This window comes from Balaenoptera borealis, assembly GCF_965194805.1.
Source record: "Balaenoptera borealis genome assembly, chromosome: 7".
Lineage (NCBI taxonomy): Eukaryota > Metazoa > Chordata > Mammalia > Artiodactyla > Balaenopteridae > Balaenoptera > Balaenoptera borealis.
Genome location: NC_138864.1, coordinates 25,339,189 through 25,358,374, shown reverse-complemented (window position 1 = coordinate 25,358,374; position 19,186 = coordinate 25,339,189). Strand labels below are relative to the sequence as shown.

General features: G+C 35.1%; 1 protein-coding gene across 7 annotated transcripts in view; it reads left to right on the top strand.

Annotated features, from left to right (window-relative positions):
* MAGI2 (membrane associated guanylate kinase, WW and PDZ domain containing 2) overlaps positions 1–19,186 on the top strand; it is a 1,331,631-nt gene that overhangs the window by 989,648 nt on the left and 322,797 nt on the right. For all 7 annotated transcript variants that reach the window (XM_082399315.1, XM_082399314.1, XM_082399312.1 and 4 more), the window contains one exon: positions 6,702–6,759. In XM_082399315.1, coding sequence (XP_082255441.1) covers positions 6,702–6,759 — 58 coding nt within the window. The remainder of the gene's footprint in view (positions 1–6,701; positions 6,760–19,186) is intronic.

Below are 19,186 nucleotides of genomic sequence, written 5' to 3'. Positions count from 1 at the left end.
AAAAAAAACCACCTACTAGATTCATCACTTTTTCACCTTCTAGCACAGCTTGCAAACTTAAACCAAATATGACTCTTTCTGAATCTTTACCAGACAGCATCCTTTTTTTGTGTCATGCCTTTCTGCCACCACTTCTTGTCACCGTCTCAAATATATTACTCTGTCATCTTTAAGTTAACATTGCAAAAGTTCACATTTATATTTGACAACTTTTTTTCCAGGTAGAAAAGGGCCCCTGAATACCCAAAACATTATTGAGCACACCTTTCTTTATATATCAATATCTGTCAGAAAAAACTTATACATTTTCTACTCAAATTTGGTAAGATACATTAAGGAATAAATTTAGTTGGAATTTGTTTGTGCCATTGTATGTTTTATCAACAACAACCCCGTGAAATTGTGGTCAATACTTTTAAAACCCATTATAATACTGGGGTAATGAAATACTCAGGCTGAATCCACATGGTAACATGAATTAAATGCCAGTGTTGTAAAATACAAATCAGCTAGTTCTCCTTTCCACTGTAAAAGATAGTAAAACTCCTATACCCAGGCCCATGAATGAAGACTTGTTAGCCTATATTTCCATGATATCAACTGGGTTTGTGCTCTTGCATGTAGACACTCTCTGAGGAAGATGAAAAAGAGAACATACAGGAACAATTTTTATTTTCAATTTTAGGTTCTAAAGTTTGTTGTTTTGTTTGATTGTTTATTTTTGTGACTGAATGGAATAAAATTCTCTGGTAAATAGGAGCAAATTTGAGTCCTGACACACAGAAAAAGGTCTGGAAGTATACACTCTCAACTCTATCTTTATGTAGGGAAATGGGACTGTGATTAACATATCATTCTTTTAAGGATTTTGTTAAAAACAAGAATGAATTCAGAATTTACTTTTATAATTATACTCCTTGGGAGCAAAAGTTAAATGACTTTTCCAGGGAAATTTAGTTATATTTCCCAATTCATATACTGTGTATACAGCAAAAATCTAATAAAACTTGTAGGAAAAGATTTTAATATGGGTAGTAGCTTTCACTATATTGCATATTATTCTACCTAGGGAACTTTTATATGTTTCTTATGTTCTCTTGTGATGTCATCACCTCTAAAGCACAATAGCAAGAGGCTAAATTTTTTTAAGAAAGCAAGTCCAAATAAAATAACATAGGATTGAAGGAAATGGTCTCCCATGCTGGTCCCTGTTCCTGTCTCCAAAATCTTAGTACTTAGTATGCTTTCTAAATTGGTCCACCTTCCTGGCTTTTTAAGCTGCCCACCAGGATGGGCCTTCACACAACCTTTATGAATTAATGTAACCCATGCTATGACCCATACAAGATGCTGCCTCCCAGGAAAGGAACAAAACCGGACTCCAGATTTTGAACTCATGTTACTGAATTTGTATCTCTAGGATTCAAGATGCGGTAACACTTAAACATGAACATAGCATTTACTTAGTTTTTCCAGTGAGCAGAAAGATAGGCAACAGGAAAAAAAAAAAAAAAAAGGTAAAATAGCAAAATTAAAAGTTACTTTCTTGGAAATATCTATTAAAAGTCAACATAATATAAAAGAAGACTATAAATGCAGAAATCCTACATCCTCATTTTGTTTAAAAATTTAACACTATCCAAATTAATTCAGTGTTATATGTATCTGGTTGAATATTAATAAAGTGTGAGTAGAAGTCATCTAATCAATAGTGAGAGTTGGTGAAGTAGCTTTTTTCAGTTATTTTTCATTTTGAAATTATTTTAGGTTTCAGAAAAACTACAAAAATAGTACAAAGCGTTTCTACGTACCTTTCACCTCACTTCCCCTAATATTAACATCTTTCATAAGCACAATTATTGATGTCAGGAAATTAACATTCACGTAGACTAGTAACTAATCTACAAGTCTTATTTGGTTTTTACCAGTTGTCTCACTAATGTCCTTTTTCTGGTCCAGGACCTAATCCAGATCCCACCCTGCATTTACTCTTCGTGTCTCCATGGTCTCCTCTACACACTATGACGATACCTCAGTTAGGCTTTCTGTTTCATGACCTTGACACTTTTGAAGAGTACTGGCCAGTTATTTTCTAGAATGTTCCTCCATTTGTGTTTGCCGAATGTGGCTCTGTGTCTACAAATGGGGCACAGCCCCCAGCCATACCTGATTATTATGTGAGTGGGCTCTTGACCTGAGGACAGACATTGCAGTGATCTGCCGGGCTAAGTAACTTGGATCTATTTTGAAGAAAACGAACTGGATTAATGAATTAGGGTGGATGCAGGGGAGGAGCCTGGGTACAGAATTGGGAAACTCAGAGATCAAAGTAGTGAGATAGTGTATCTTAGGTTCCTTATAGCTTTTCAGTATTTGGGTCCCATTTCCATAAGAAATACTATCCTTGGATTCTACAAGTTTCCCAGCTGTAGCCTGAAAAATGTTTTTTTTGAGCTAATAAAGGAGTCCCAGTTTTCTGCAACAAAAATGGACCTAACAAATAAATAAGTAAATAAATAAGAATTGGACAGAGCGAGTAAATAAAAGGAAGAGCATGGTGGCTGTGGCAGAATCCAGGCTGAACTAGATGCCTCTTTAATTTTTGATTCTATTAAAGTTTTATGAAGCTTATATGACTGACTACAAATTAACCTAGACATTTTCACAGACTTTTTGCAGAGTGGATCACTATAGGAATACCTAATCACTGAATTTTCCCCATGGTTCCATGGCCTGAAGATAATCTCAATTACAGCAGTTCTTAATACAGCATTAACCTTGCTGATCTCAAGTGTTTAGTTGTCTTTGTTGCATAGTATAGGTTATGCTTTCATTAGTATGACCTTAATCATCTGCAAATTTGTCAGGTATCATTGAATACAGTATTCCAAATAACCCAGGACCCAAGAGTTCCAAGCTGCATACTTGCTTGGTTGAGCAAATAGTACAAAATTGGAAATTCTTTTTTCTCGTTTCCTAGCTTAATTTTAAAAAGAAGCAATTGGTTTTTAAAAACGAATTAAAGTCCAGATAGCTAATTTTTCACAGTGAAAGATGGTTCTTAACTGTCTTAACTTTTCATCATATAGATGTATACTCTTCAGTTAATCTTAAGAATTTATTTTATGACTTGGCTTTTCATGAGTTAATAATCTTAAGAATTTATTTTATGACTTGGCTTTTCTTTGCCACTCAGGAAGAATGTCATTAAGGGGAATACACACAAACACATGTCCACATATACATGCACGTGCATACACACAAACATATATACATACACATACACATTCCTATATATATATACACACACACACACACAAATACACAATTTTAAGCATTGGTTGTAGACTTTTATACCTATTCTGTCATATTTACAAATGAACCAGTGTGTGTATTCTAGTACTTGTTTCTTGTAACATTCATCCATCAATCCTGTGCAGATCTTTTAAATGAAATGAATGACAGCTCTTTGTAACAGGTTAGAGCTACAGTGTATCATTTTGTCTCAAATTGTGAGTCAAGGACCACTTACTAGTTCATCTTAAAGTATAAATATTTATAATATATAATTTTGTTTAGGCATGAATTAATAGTTTATTTTGGAAATATGAAATAAGCAAACAAACTATATTAATATCTTATGAAAAGCAAATCAGATTCCCCCTAAATTCTGAAGAACACTTCATGATGGTAAATGGGAAAGAATGCCAATGAATTGTTCCCAGAACCTTTGGCACTGTAAATCCACAAAGATAAAGAATCAATGAACTGTATACTTCGGAGATACATTGCTTAGAATTAGTAATTTACTCAAAAAAAGAGCCAAAGATAAGGAATAAGTGAAGGAATAGATTACACTGTAAAAGATAATTTTTAAAATTTGACCATGAAATGCTTCCATTTGGCAGTGCCATTAAGAAGTAGGAATAGTATTCATAAAACTAACCATGTTAGGCTTTTACTCTGAAAATTATTAAATATTATTATTTTACATATTATTGTATTCATGAGGTGATATTAAACCTATTATATATATGAATCCATGTATTCAGCCATATTAATAATAAATATTCATAATATCAATTCTTGTCCTCTGTATATTCTTTTACTTAAGCTACTTGTAAAAGGCACTCAGTAGATGTTTGTCAAATGGATTTTTCTTTTTAATAGCCAAATTCTCCAGTAGCTTGGGGAATTTGGTAAAAACCATCTGGATAGTTATTCTCATTAGTTTAAATTAAGTATTGTTTATGCTGTATTAAACAGAGTGCCTAAATTGATATCTGAATTGGCTAAGGTCTCTGGAACCAAAGTACAGGGTTTTTAAATCCTGAGTTGTTGTTTAGATAAAATGAGTTAGTGCATGGAAAACCCATCAGTATCTGGACCATAGTAAATACTCAGTAATATTCTTATTATAATTTTAAGAAATTATAAAAATTTCTTAAGATGCTTCACAATTTGGTGTTGTATATTTATTAATATATGACTAATCCAAAAATTATTAAACCAAGTCATAGCCTAGACATTATAGTTTAAAAAAAATAAATAAACTTGAAAAATTTCTTCAGTATTTAAGCTAAGCTCCAATGATAGAAGCCATAAAGGAAAACACTGAGAAATTTACCAATCAAAAATTAAAACAACTACGTTGAAGAAAATGTTCAACAAAATTAAAATCTAAGCAAACTCTTAAAAACATATATGCAACATATGTAACAAAGGACTAATACTCTTAATAAGTAAAAAAAAAAAAAAACTCTTATGAATGGATTTATAAAAATAAGAAATGTACAGAAGAAAAAACAGTTGCCCAAGGATGAACAAATAAAAAATGTTGAAACTAACTAGAAATCCAAGAAAGGCAAATTAAAACAACTATGAGATACTATTTAAAAAACAATTTTGTTGATTTTTAAAATAATGATATACAGTATTTTATCTGCATATCCAGAATTCAAAAGCTCTAAAAACTGCCTTTTATACTCATTTGGCAGCAAAAGGTAACCTGACCTGGACATGCTGGCAGACCAGTGCTAACTGATGTGAAGTGGTTCTTTTTTGTGCCTCTTAGTGAGAATCACATGGTTTGGGCTGCTTAAATACTCATGGCTTTGATTATAAAGTGCTTTTTCAGACTCTGCTTGAGGTGTTATGGAACAGAATGCATTTGCTTCGTGTTATCCTTCTAAAATCAGAAAAATTATGAATTTCAAAACCTCTCTGTCCCAAAAAGTTTTGGATGAGGAATTATGGACCTGTATTTAATTTGATGGTACAGAGAAACAAAGTCAATTCATAAACTCCCAGTGAAGTTATAAATTGGTTCTCTTTTGTGAGTGGATGGCAACAACTTGGATATAAATATAGATATACATTTATCAAAAGCCATAAAAGGGTACATGCCCTTTAATCTGAAATTTTACCTCTAGGAATTTATCATGACTAAATTACTGGGAAAATGATGAAAGATTTAGGCTTTAGTAAGTCCAACACAGATGATATATAACTGGAAAGTCCCAAATGTTCAATAATAGAAGATTGGTGAGATTACACAGGCTCTGGCCACACCCCACACGACTACTGTCCACTTTAAAAGTGATATTGTGCAGTAACACTCATTCACATTGAAGATGCCCTTGATATTTTGTTAGGTAGAAATACCAGGCTGTAAAAATAATATGCACTATATGATCTAGTGTCTTTAAAAATTATATATACACACACACACACTTATCTCTGGATGGCAGGATTGCAGGTGATTCTAATTTTCTTTTATAACTGTGCTTGTCTATGGTGAAAATGTGTTACTACTTATAAAAATAAAACTTTTAAGTGTCATTTAAACATATTACTTAGAGCATGTCAATATATCTTACTTAAATTTCAAGTTATATATGTATAATTAATGTATATGAGGAAAACTAGAATATTCTTCATATTTATAGGAGTTAATAATTATAAAGGCTTAGTGTATTTGGAAGGAGTATCATAACACAAAGCCTGGTCTTCAAATAACATGTTTTTGCTTAAAGTAGCTTTTATTGTATTGTTGATATTTTAACATGTGTTTATTAAAATTTGCTGTGGAGAATTGAAAATGTGAACCATATTGTCAAGGAAAGTGTGTTTAGAATTTTAGACTTTATACAAAAATATACCCAAAGAGTTTATTGGCAGTATTCAAATTCTGACCCATGGAGAGAGAAAAGCAAGCTAACCATCTCGAATAGTGGGGTGTCAATTGAGAATGTATAATGTCTTTGTTTCAGTCATCAGAAACAATTTGCTATTCTCAGAAATATATTTTGAAAATAGGCTCTTTATCCTGAAATGCTCCTTTTAACAATACAAATAAATGAGAAAGCTGTATGCTCTTTCAGGAAAGCGATTTGCCTTCTGTATTACCTTGAGTGGTGATAACATGATAGCGTGCCATTCTACTGCTTGGCGTGGGATAAACAGCTAGACCCAGCAGTAGATCTGCAGAGAAGAGAGTTCTGTGTTTTAAGTGCCAATTTTCAAGTCAGTGCTTCTTATAGTCCCTACAATATGCATTTGAAATTTAGTGCTGACGCTGAATGCTTTATTCCACTTTAGTAGACTATTTCTGCAAGCCACGAACAATTAAATTATATTACTTTTTATTAGAAATAGTGTTATCTGTTACTTACTGAAAGAAATAACTCTTTATTTTTCAGAGCTTCCATATGGCTGGGAAAAAATCGATGATCCCATATATGGCACTTATTATGTTGAGTAAGTCTCTAAGTTTGATATTAACTTGTTATTAATGTGTTGTGAAATTGTGTTATTATTTCATTTATTGAGCTTGTGTGGCTAACAGTCCCTTTATTCCTTTGTCATCTTACTTTGAAGTACCCACAAAGACTCTAGCAGCACTAGCTAGCTGTCTCTTGCTCTCCAGCTGGCTAATTTGTCATTCCTTTCTTTGACTCATGATTCTAAAACACCAGTTGGAAAAATGTGTTTCACACTTTCCTCTAAATGAGTGATAATTAAAGACATCAAAGTAAATGCCCTTCATTTTGCAATCAAAATGTTGGGAGCTGACTAGTTGTGTAAAAGAGATACTCTATTAAACCAGATTTCAGAGTCAATTAAATGAAGCAACCATACTTGCCAGTTGAGGGATGAAATAAAATTAAGATGGTTTTTTTTCTCTCTTTTAAGGCCTCATTTTAAATCAAGAGTATTTTTTCTGTAGATTGGACTTTTATGTTATCTATTGGAGGTTTCATTACCTTAATGTATGTATCTTAGCATAATATGAGTTACCCCTCTATGCATCCTTTTATTCAGGATAAAGCCCCTATTAGGGATTCAGTTATATACACATTTTTTTCTTAGGAAAATCAAATAATATTCATAATTTTCAAAAGTTAAGTACGTGACTTACTTTTCCAGAACCGCTCTTCTGATAGAGAAATTTTTATTTTTTATCTATTGTGTCACGTTGTTAATGTTATTTGGGTAAATAACAAAACCAGATACCCAAGAAATGCAGAGGCTGAAAAACTAAAGATGTTCTCACTCTCCATCAAGATCTAACTCTGTTTTCTCCAATCATATTCTGTTTAGCAATAATAATCTAGATGGTAGAGGATTACAGACTAATGGCATTATTGCTAAATTGTTTTTGTAGTAAATTGTTCGAATTGTTACTGAGCTTTTACGAAGTGTCAAGCCCTTCTCTGCACTGGGGAGGTGCTGATGAGGACGACCTGTGTGCTCCCTGCCCTTGAGCAACTCCTTCATGAGCACTTGTCTTGAACAGTTTGACCCACCATGTTCATCTGGAAAAGCCCCAATTTTGGCACCACAGTCAGTCATTTCCAGTGAAGGTGAATTCACTTCCTTTGCCAAATGCAATTTTCTAACATAGTATCTAATTCTCTAACGTCATGTAGACACTCAATAGATGCAAAAATTAAGATATGTACATGGAGGTATCACTAATTGCAAAAATAAAGGGAAATCCCTTGTAAATAGTTATAAGGCTCCTAGTCCTACTACATTGCTCATCAATTAAAATACACATATATTTTAATAATAATAATGTAGCTGCAGCTCCTGGTTAAATGTATCAACATTAAAGGTTTTCAATAGGTGCTACTTTGTCTTAATTTGTTGAATTAGACTGTCCCTTGCCTAAACCTATTACATCTGAAATCCACGCTATTTCCATGTAAGGAAAGAGAATGGAGGTATGTGACATACCAGATCTCATCTTTAATACACTTCCTTACAGAATTCATTGAACAAGAACCTTCTCCTAAGTTTAGATATTGGCAAACTCCATAAAGAGCCAGATAACAAATATTTTAGGGCACCAAATGGCCTCTGTCACAACTGTTCAACTCTGCTGTTGTAGCTTGAAAGCAACCATAGGCGACACTTAAATGAACGGGTGTAGTATGTTCCAGTAAAACTGTATTAACAAAAACAGGTAGCTGGCCAAATTTGGCATGCAGAACATGGTTTGCTGACCCTTGCCCTATTCGAAATCTTCAGATTCTTCTTCCGTGTCCTCAACTGCTTTCCAATGTGAGAAACAGTATTTAAGTCAAACCTTCTTTCTCTGTCTAAGTATCACAGAGGTGAGAGACCCACATGACCGAAAGCAATGCATCCTACCTTCTTGATCATCGAGGCGTGTGCTCTTCACGTAAAGATCTGCTGCTGGTAGTTAATTAATGAATTGGACATTAGCTATAAGCCTAAAAGAAAATGGTCCTCATTATCATTACATTTCACATGGTTTACTTTGGACTTGTTTTTCTTAAATTACATTTCTTTCTACATTTCTTCACTTCATTTTTCATGTATCATCACCATAGTCAGAAAATTATTCATAATTTAGTCAGTTATGTCTTATATAATTAGATCAGACTAACACATTTAATAGTTTTAGATTTCAGGTGATTGTGAGGTCTTAGATACAGGTCATAGTGAGTCAAATAGTTTAACTTCCTTCAGACTGCATCCAGTTCTACTATTTGTCATGGCTTTTTCCCCATTACATGGTTCCATAAGGTATCCCAATAGCAATAGTTAGGTGTGTGTGTGTGTATCAGCCCAATCAAAAAATTGAGACAGATAATCCAAACCTCCAGATAATTTTAAGTAGAACTATAGGCCAATATTTCTTAGAAATGTCTTTTGGAAAAGAATAATCAAAATAATTAAAATACCTCAACTTGTAAACATTATATGTTTACATTATATAATGGGTTCTCTGTAGAGCTATCATTTTTGGTGTTTAATTACATACCGAATTACACAATTAGAGATCTGGTTACAAAATAGGAAAAACATTCCACCTTCCTCCCAAGTGGCACAAAAGCCTATGCAGGGACACTGGAAGTCTAACTTAGCAGTCAGTTACTCTTCAAGCAGATCAACAACTGGGAGCAGAAGTTGTGGAATGGGCTCTCTATCATCAGCAGGGCACGTCAGGTTGAAATCAGCCTTGTGCCTCTGGCACAGTTGCACAAACACTCGTTCCTGCCAGCCTCAGACAAGCAGGTAGGATTTCAGCAGTCAGGAGCAGGAAAGTGTCTGTACAACTTGAAACTGGAAACCCTGGATTGAATAATTTTTGACCACTATTGGTGACTGTACTGTGCCATAATTCTGTCCTGGGCAAATGCAATTTTAAGATTATAGGTTTAATATATTTAAAACTCAGGAAAATGATCATCATCATCATATAAGTATCATATCATCAAAATAGTTAACATCCACTGAGGGCTCAGTATGTGTCATGAAGCGGGCTAAGAGCTCAACAGTCTTTAGCACATTTCTAATCCTCTCTATAGTGTAATGAGGTACATTGTCTTAAGTTGACAGATGGGGAAACTCTGGCTGAAGAAGTTGAGTAACTTACCCAGCATCGCACATTATTGAGAGGAATGGGGCCCAGCACTGTGACTGCAGAGCCCAGGCTCCAAACTCTTGCTCGAAATGCATCCCATGAATGTAGTGTCCATAATCCTCACATGATGGTCTGTACAAGCTTCTGGGACTCATCACTGGAGAAGAATAAGGGGTCCCCAGAGAACATCTGCTCCCTGGCTGCACTCTAGTAGTGTCACAGGAGGGTTCCGACAGTGCTGCTCACAGCCCCATCAGGCTGGCTTCTAACTCACTCATTCCGAGCCACCAGCTCCGTTACCCATGACTTGAGAGTGGCCCTGGACACCACGGCCCCCAAGAGTAAAACTAGCAAGTCCTGAACGAAGAGGAGTCCAGGTTATGTGGGCCTCAATGTAGGGATGTTGCCCCTCGTTTGGAGCTATAGAGACAGCCACACAGGTCTGTATGTTAGAGAACAGTGAGCCATACTCAACATCTTTCCTTATTTCATCTGCAGACAGGACAGACAGACCACGTTTCTGCTCAATGTAGACGCAGAAGGAGGTTAGCCATAGTTTTCCTGACACTAAATCCTTGATAGTACAGCACTTAGCAATGTATTAACAAGGCCTAAAGTTGCTAACTAGAAATGTAACTGTCACTGTTCATAAAGAAAGGGAAATTTCTTTAATGAAAAAAGTGCAAAATGTAGCGTTGAACAGCTGTGACTTTTGTACAAATGTGTTTTTCTCTCCTCTTTTGTGAAATTATGTCTGCTGGGTTACATTTTGGTTTCAATGGCAGTTATACAATTTGCTTAACTAGCTAGCCCAGAAGACACAATTTCCTGGAACAGCTTTCATGCAAAGCTGCCTTTGCTGGCACAGACGGAGAAGCAAACCATACAACTACAGTTAAAATAATAGTGGAGACTGACAGATGTGATTTTCATGTAAAGGTTTTACAAGTTTTCGTGTGATGTCACACATCTGCTACTATGAAATGTTACTCGTGTGCAGTTCCAGAAAGTATGAAAGATACTGTATAATATCTCTAATATAACATTAAATGTGAAAGGAAAATTGCATTCATTTCATGGTTAATGATGAGTATTTGTCATGATGTAGCAAGTTGGAAAGTGGTTAGAGGATTTTAACTCGATAGCATATCTTAAGAATGTTTCTCTCCTTCATGCCTTTGAGTAGTTTTCTAAATATTCTAAGAAAATGCTTTCTAATTTCAGAATTTTTGAAAAGCCAGCATAAATGTAAAACATTTCCAATTAGAAATCAACATAAAAGAATACCTTTTAAAATCTTGCTTGTTCTTAGAGAATTTTTTTCTATATTGAAAGTTAATTTTTCCAACTTTCAACTTTTTCTTCAATCTTCAAAAACTAGCATACTGTTTTGATGCGTTTAAACAGCTATTTAACAAAGAAATCCTTTCCCCAGCTTAACAGATTTGTGTAATAGAACACTGAAGTGCACTGCTGATAAATTCGCTCAGTGATGTTCTAATCTAAAGTGAGCTCTAAATTTTGTCAGTAGCATTTGGTCACGTCAATTATTATCCCTTAGTGGCCAAGAGTATGGGCTGCAGCGTTTCACAGTATTCCAGCCCTGCAGCTTCCTAGCTGTGAGATCTTGAGTAGACAGATTATGGAGAAGGAGGAAGTGGAGGAGGATCAGGATGAGGACCAGAGAGAAAGGAGAGAGGGGAGAGGAGAGGAAGAACTTTTATTGTGCACCTACTACGTGCCCAGCAGTATTCTAAGTGCTTTACATATACTAACTCATTTAGTCCTCACAAAGCAAAACAAAACAAACAACAACAAAAACTATGAAGTCTGTGTTACTATCCCCATTTTATAGATAAGGAAACTGAGACAGAGATATTTTTACAAGTACTAAATAATAAAGCCAGAATTTGAATCTAGGCAGTCTCATTACACAACTGGTGTTCAGCTCTTAACACAGGTATGTAGGAAGTGCTCAACAAATGTTAGTTATATTTTATCATATGTATCCCAATGACATAGATAAGGACTCTCCTTCTGGCACTACTTGCTTTTCCAGTTCTTTCACGGTAAAATACACCCCAACAGTGAACAGTTCTAAGGGAAATTATTTGATCTGTAAGAAACATATAACTTAATCTCACGGTTAGAGTGTGCCACATTGAATTAAAAAAATAGCATTATTGTAATTCCATAAGCCCACTGAAAATGATGAAGCAAGGACCGCAGAGTGAGATGTTTCCATGGCTTCCAGAGGGGTTGAGGTTTCAGGGTAATTCCCAACGAAGATATTTTTGTTGTAATTATCTCTGGTACATGCCATCTTATACAGCTGGGGAGATGTGATGATAATAATGATAGTGATGTTTAAGGCACTATTTTAACTTTCAACTACTTTCACATCCATTGTCCCAGAGGATGATCACAGCATTTACAAATGAGGGAACCAAATCTCTGAGGAGTTAAGTGAGTTCTCAGTGGGCATATGGCTAGTAAGGTTGCAGCTGTCTGATGCATGTAGAGCTAAGAAAGACCTTTTAGTAGAGTAGCTATGTTTTTACACTAATATAAACTGTTTAATTTATAAAGTATTTCTCATATTTGTTAAAAAAGTATAAATCGGTTAATGAAAGGAATAAGGACATTGAAATAAATGTGGAGTATTCTATTTCTAACCAAACTACAATCGGTTCTTTTTTGCTAAGTCATTACACTTACCTTTTTACCTCCTTCTGGCTGACCCAGGCCAAGGTCATAGTATGTGGCATCACTCCTTTCAGCCTGGAGAAGACAAGCAGTCAAGCTTCATTGTGAGGGATCTCCTAGCTCCACATACATGCTCTTTATACTATGTTAGCATTTCCCATAGTTTGTAATTGGTAGTTCTTATTTACCCACTCTGTACTACTCACTGGTATTATATAAATTCCAACTGGCTATTGATCTACTTTCTTAATACTACAGTTCAACCACAGATCAGTGGAAAAGCTTATGGCTTCCTTTTACTCTTTATGCCAGGGTCCCTCAAATATTTTTAAATTATGATTCTTTCAAATCAAAATGAAGTCTCATGTCCAATCTCCCTTCTCACCACTACCATCCAGTCAAGATCTGGATACATGCCCCTCATCAAGCCCTTACATGAGATTAGAGATCATTTTTTCATGCTGTAAGATATTTCCCCATTGCTGATTCATTTTAATATGATCAAAATTTATTTTGTATATCAGTTACCTTGTCTTCCCCTGAAGGTCTTTTCAACTAAAGGTAAGAAAACTTGACTCTATAATTGAATACACTTTTGTTAGCAACTATTTATTTATAAACTACCTTATTTAGCAGATCTTCTGTTTCCAAATAAATAATGTTTTAGTCACCCAGAAGTTTAAATAGGTTTAATTGCAAGTGGACTTTTACAAATAACGATCATTTATTCGCTTTGACATCAGAGTTACATGTGTTTTTTTTTTTATTTTTACAATTCTAATAAATCATTTTTTGTCTTGAAGTCAATAATAAAAGACAAAAGAATTATTACTCCAGCATCATCTTTCCTTTGAGAATGTGTTTGTGAAGAAAGATGAATGCAATGTAAACACTATTTTTTTTTTTTTTTGGTTTGTTTGTCTTTAAACCTTTTTTATCAATCTAGCAAATTAAATTGGGCTCTTGTTTAGGCACTTCTGGAGAGGTTAAGCACAGGCAAACAGCACAGGAGCACAACGGGTAGCACAGAGCAGGGGAACTCGGTGGTGGAGGCAGCAATGTCCCTGAGCCCTCATCATCGCAAGGAGAGATGGCAGGAATGGTCAGAACTGGAAACACCATTTAGTATACTCCCAAGGAAGGACCATGCTCCCTCCTTCTACTCCATCTTTTTTATAAGACCATGAGAGCTCGAGACTGGCCATATGAAGGCAGGGAGGTCAGACTGCACTTAGACAATGTTGTTCAAGGGACTTTCAGACAGCCTGTTGAGAGGGATATGAGCAGGTGAATGTGGGGAATGTCATTTCTGCACCGAGAGGTCCTAGGATGCTGTTGGAAGTGCTGTCCCTCCTGCTGGAGGAGGGGACCACCTATTTCTATTCCGTGTAGCTCATTGCTTGGCAACGCAGAGAAAGCTGCCACCGTCTTTCACTGGAGAATTCTGTTTGGCTCTTGCCAAGGCAATGTTATGATAACAAGTAGATCACGTCATCATTCTATAATTTGTGAAATAGTTAGCTTTTTTGGTTATTAATCTCTCTCTGGATTAAACATGCTAGGTTTCTTGTGAGTGAACTGCAAATTGTCTCATGCTGCCACTCTGTATCACCACATACTTTGGAGTCATATCTTAGACTGAGACTAGGTTCTGAAGTGAACACATGAAGTAAAAAGTTGGATAGAGTCAAAATTATCCTAAAAATCCCTTAGGATCATGTCGTGTTGGAGACTAGCATACTCAAACAAAATGGCTGGGTTTTCCTTTAGTGTTGGAAAAGGATTCTTTCTGGAATTAAAGGGGTTGGTTGGCACTTATGTCTTTTCGATCTTTAATGTATACAGAACTAGAATCACATTCGGCTCAGAGAGATGCTATCAGAAGGATGAAGAAATTTAGTCAAACAGAGGAAGCAGTAGATTGATGTCATTCTTTGGCACATTATTATGAATAAAACAGAAGATTGTCACCTTTAAGAGGTAAAATGTAATGCCCTCCTGCCCCACATAAGAACTATAATTTCATCTTTTTTATTATGCAAATAATGTTTTTCAAAATTGTTTTTGTGTCACAGACCATAATGTTAGTAATAGTTTGTCCCTTTTTGTATTCATGGTTTTGAATTTACAAAATGCTAAATTACACTTAACCTCACTGGCTTTTATCTGTTAAATAAGTGGTTTCGATTAGGTGATTGCTAAGGTTTCTTCTAGTTCAAGGAATATCCACTGCACCTGTGTTAACAAGGATAAATTTGGCCATTTTCCTGTGTTTTTCTTTTTTTTTTTTTGGCTTTTCATCTGTTCTCTTTTTTTTTTTTGAATTTTTGAATTTTATTTTATTTATTTTTTTATACAGCAGGTTCTTATTAGTCATCAATTTTATACACATCAGTGTATACGTATCAATCCCAATCGCCCAATTCATCACACCACCACCACCACCCCCTGCGGCATTCCCCCTTGGTGTCCATACGTTTGTTCTCTACATCTGTGTCTCAATTTCTGCCCTGCAAACCAGTTCATCTGTACCATTTTTCTAGGTTCCACATATATGCGTTAATATACGATATTTGTTTTTCTCTTTCTGACTTACTTCACTCTGTATGACAGTCTCTAGATCCATCCATGTCTCAACAAATGACCCAATTTCGTTCCTTTTTGTGGCTGAGTAATATTGTATATATGTACCATATATGTATATATATGGTACATATATATTGTATATATGTACCATATCTTCTTTATCCATTCGTCTGTTGATGGGCATTTAGGTTGCTTCCATGACCTGGCTAATGTAAATAGTGCTGCAATGAACATTGGGGTGCATATGTTTTTTTGAATTATGGTTTTCTCTTGGTATATGCCCAGTAGTGGGATTGCTGGATCATATGGTAATTCTACTTTTAGTTTTTTAAGGAACCTCCATACTGTTCTCCATAGTGGCTGTGTCAGTTTACATTCCCACAAACAGTGCAAGAGGGTTCCCTTTTCTCCACACCCTCTCCAGCATTTGTTGTTTGTAGATTTTCTGATGATGCCTATTCTAACTGGTGTGAGGTGATACCTCATTGTAGTTTTGATTTGCATTTCTCTAATAATTAGTAATGTTGAGCAGCTTTTCATGTGCTTCTTGGCCATCTGTATGTCTTCTTTGGAGAAATGTCTATTTAGGTCTTCTGCCCATTTTTGGATTGGGTTGTTTGTTTTTTTAATATTGAGCTGCATGAGCTGTTTATATATTTTGGAGATTAATCCTTTGTCCGTTGATTCGTTTGCACACATTTTCTCCCATTCTGAAGGTTGTCTTTTTGTCTTGTTTATGGTTTCCTTTGCTGTGCAAAAGCTTTTAAGTTTCATTAGGTCCCATTTGTTTATTTTTGTTTTTATTTCCATTACTCTAGAAGGTGGATCAAAAAAGATCTTGCTGTGATTTATATCAAAGCGTGTTCTTCCTATGTTTTCGTCTAAGAATTTTATAGTGTCTGGTCTTACATTTAGGTCTCTAATCCATTTTGAGTTTATTTTTGTGTATGGTGTAAAGGAGTGTTCTAATTTCATTCTTTTACATGTAGCTGTCCAGTTTTCCCAGCACCACTTGTTGAAGAGACTGTCTTTTCTGCATTGTATATCCTTGCCTCCTTTGTCATAAATTAGTTGACCATAGGTGTGTGGGTTTACCTCTGGGCTTTCTATCTTGTTCCACTGATCTATGTTTCTGTTTTTGTGCCAGTACCATATTATCTTGATTACTGTAGCTTTGTAGTATAGTCTGAAACCAGGGAGTCTGATTCCTCCAGCTCCGTTTTATTCCCTCAAGAGTGCTTTGGCTATTCGGGGTCTTTTGTGTCTCCATACAGATTTTAAGATTTTTTGTTCTAGTTCCATAAATGCCATTGGTAATTTGATAGGGATTGCATTGAATCTGTAGATTGCTTTGGGTAGTATAGTCATTTTCACAATATTAATTCTTCCAATCCAAGAACATGGAATATCTCTCCATCTGTTGGTATCATCTTTAATTTCTTTCATCAGTGTCGTATAATTTTCTGCATATAGGTCTTTTGTCTCCCTAGGTAGGTTTATTCCTAGGTATTTTATTCTTTTTGTTGCCATGGTAAATGGGAGTGTTTCCATAATTTCTCTTTCAGATTTTTCATTGTTAGTGTATAGGAATGCAAGAGGTTTCTGTGCATTAATTTTGTATCCTGTAACTTTACCAAATTCATTGATTACCTCTAGTAGTTTTCTGATGGCATCTTTAGGATTCTCTATGTATAGTATCAGGTCATCTGCAAACAGTGACAGTTTTACTTCTTCTTCTCCAATTTGTATTCCTTTTATTTCTTTTTCTTCTCTGATTGCCATGGCTAGGATTTCCAAAACTATGTTGAGTAATACCGGTGGAAGTGGACATCCTTGTCTTGTTCCTGATCTTAGAGGAAATGCTTTCAGTTTTTCCCCATTGAGAATGATGTTTGCTGTGGGTTTGACATATATGGCCTTTATTATGTTGAGGTAGGTTCCTCTATACCCACTTTCTGGAGAGATTTTATCATAAATCGGTGTTGAATTTTGTCAAAAGCTTTTTCTGCATCTATTGAGATCATATCGTTTTTCTCCTTCAATTTGTTAATATGGTGTATCACATTGATTGATTTGCGTATATTGAAGAATCCTTGCATCCCTGGGATAAATCCCACTTGATCATGGTGTATGAATCTTTTAATGTATTGTTGGATTCTGTTTGCTAGTATTTTGTTGAGGATTTTTGCATCTATATTCATCAGTGATATTGGTCTGTAATTTTCTTTTTTTGTAGTATCTTTGTCTGGTTTTGGTATCAGGGTGATGGTGGCCTCATAGAATGAGTTTGGGAGTGTTCCTTCCTCTGCAATTTTTTGGAAGAGTTTGAGAAGGATGGGTGTTAGCTCTTCTCTAAATGTTTGATAATATTCACCTGTGAAGCCATCTGGTCCTGGACTTTTGTTTGTTGGAAGATTTTTAATCACAGTTTCAATTTCATTCCTTGTGATTGGTCTGTTCATATTTTCTATTTCTTCCTGGTTCAGTCTCGGAAGATTATACCTTTCTAAGAATTTGTCCGTTTCTTCCCGGTTGTCTATTTTATTGGCATAGAGTTGCTAGTAGTAGTCTCTTAGGATGCTTTGTATTTCTGCGGTGTCTATTGTAACTTCTCCTTTTAAATTTCTAACTGTATTGATTTGAGTCCTCTCCCTCTTTTTCTTGATGAGTCTTGCTAATGGTTTATCAATTTTGTTTATCTTCTCAAAGAATCAGTTTTTAGTTTTATTGATCTTTGCTATTCTTTTCTTTGTTTCTATTTCAGTTATTTCTGCTCTGATCTTTATGATTTCTTTTCTTCTACTAACTTTGGGTTTTGTTTGTTCTTCTTTCTCTAGTTCCTTTAGGTGTAAGGTTAGATTGTTTGAGATTTTTCTTGTTTCTTGAGGTAGGCTTGTATAGCTATAAGCTTCCCTCTTAGAACTGCTTTTGCTGCATCCCATAGGTTTTGGATTGTCGTGTTTTCATTGTCATTTGTCTCTAGGTATTTTTTGATTTCCTCTTTGATTTCTTCAGTGATCTCTTTGTTATTCAGTAACGTACTGTTTAGCCTCCATGAGTTTGTGTTTTTTACATTTTTTTTCCCTTTAATTCATTTCTAATCTCATAACGTTGTGGTCAGAAAAGATGCTTGATATGATTTCAATTTTCTTAAATTTACTGAGGCTTGATTTGTGACCCAAGATGTGATCTATCCTGGAGAATGTTCCATGCGCACTTGAGAAGAAAGTGTACTCTGCTGTTTTTGGATGGAATGTCCTATAAATATCAATTAAATATATGTGGTCTATTTTGTCATTTAAACCTTCTGCTTCTTTATTTATTTTCATTTTGGATGATCTGTCCATTGGTGTAAGTGAGGTGTTAAAGTCCCCCACTATTATTGTGTTACTGTCGATTTCCTCTTTTACAGCTGTTAGCAGTTGCCTTATGTATTGAGGTGCTCCTATGTTGGGTGCATATATATTTATAATTGTTATATCTTCTTCTTGGATTGATCCCTTGATCATTATGTAGTATCCTTCCTTGTCTCTTGTAACATTCTTTATTTCAAAGTCTATTTTATCTGATATGAGTATAGCTACTCCAGCTTTCTTTTGATTTCCATTTGCATGGAATATCTTTTTTCATCCCCTTACTTTCAGTCTTTGTGTGTCCCTAGGTCTGAAGTGGGTCTCTTGTAGACCACATATATACGGGTCTTGTTTTTGTATCCATTCAGCAAGCCTGTGTCTTTTGGTTGGAGCATTAATCCATTCACGTTTAAGGTAATTATCGATATGTATGTTCCTATTACCCTTTTCTTAATTGTTCTGGGTTTGTTTTTGTAGGTCCTTTTCTTCTCTTGTGTTTCCCACTTAGAGAAGTTCCTTTAGCATTTGTTGTAGGGCTGGTTTGGTGGTGCTGAATTCTCTTAGCTTTTGCTTGTCTGTAAAGCTTTTGATTTCTCCATCAAATCTGAATGAGATCCTTGCCGGGTAGAATAATCTTGGTTGT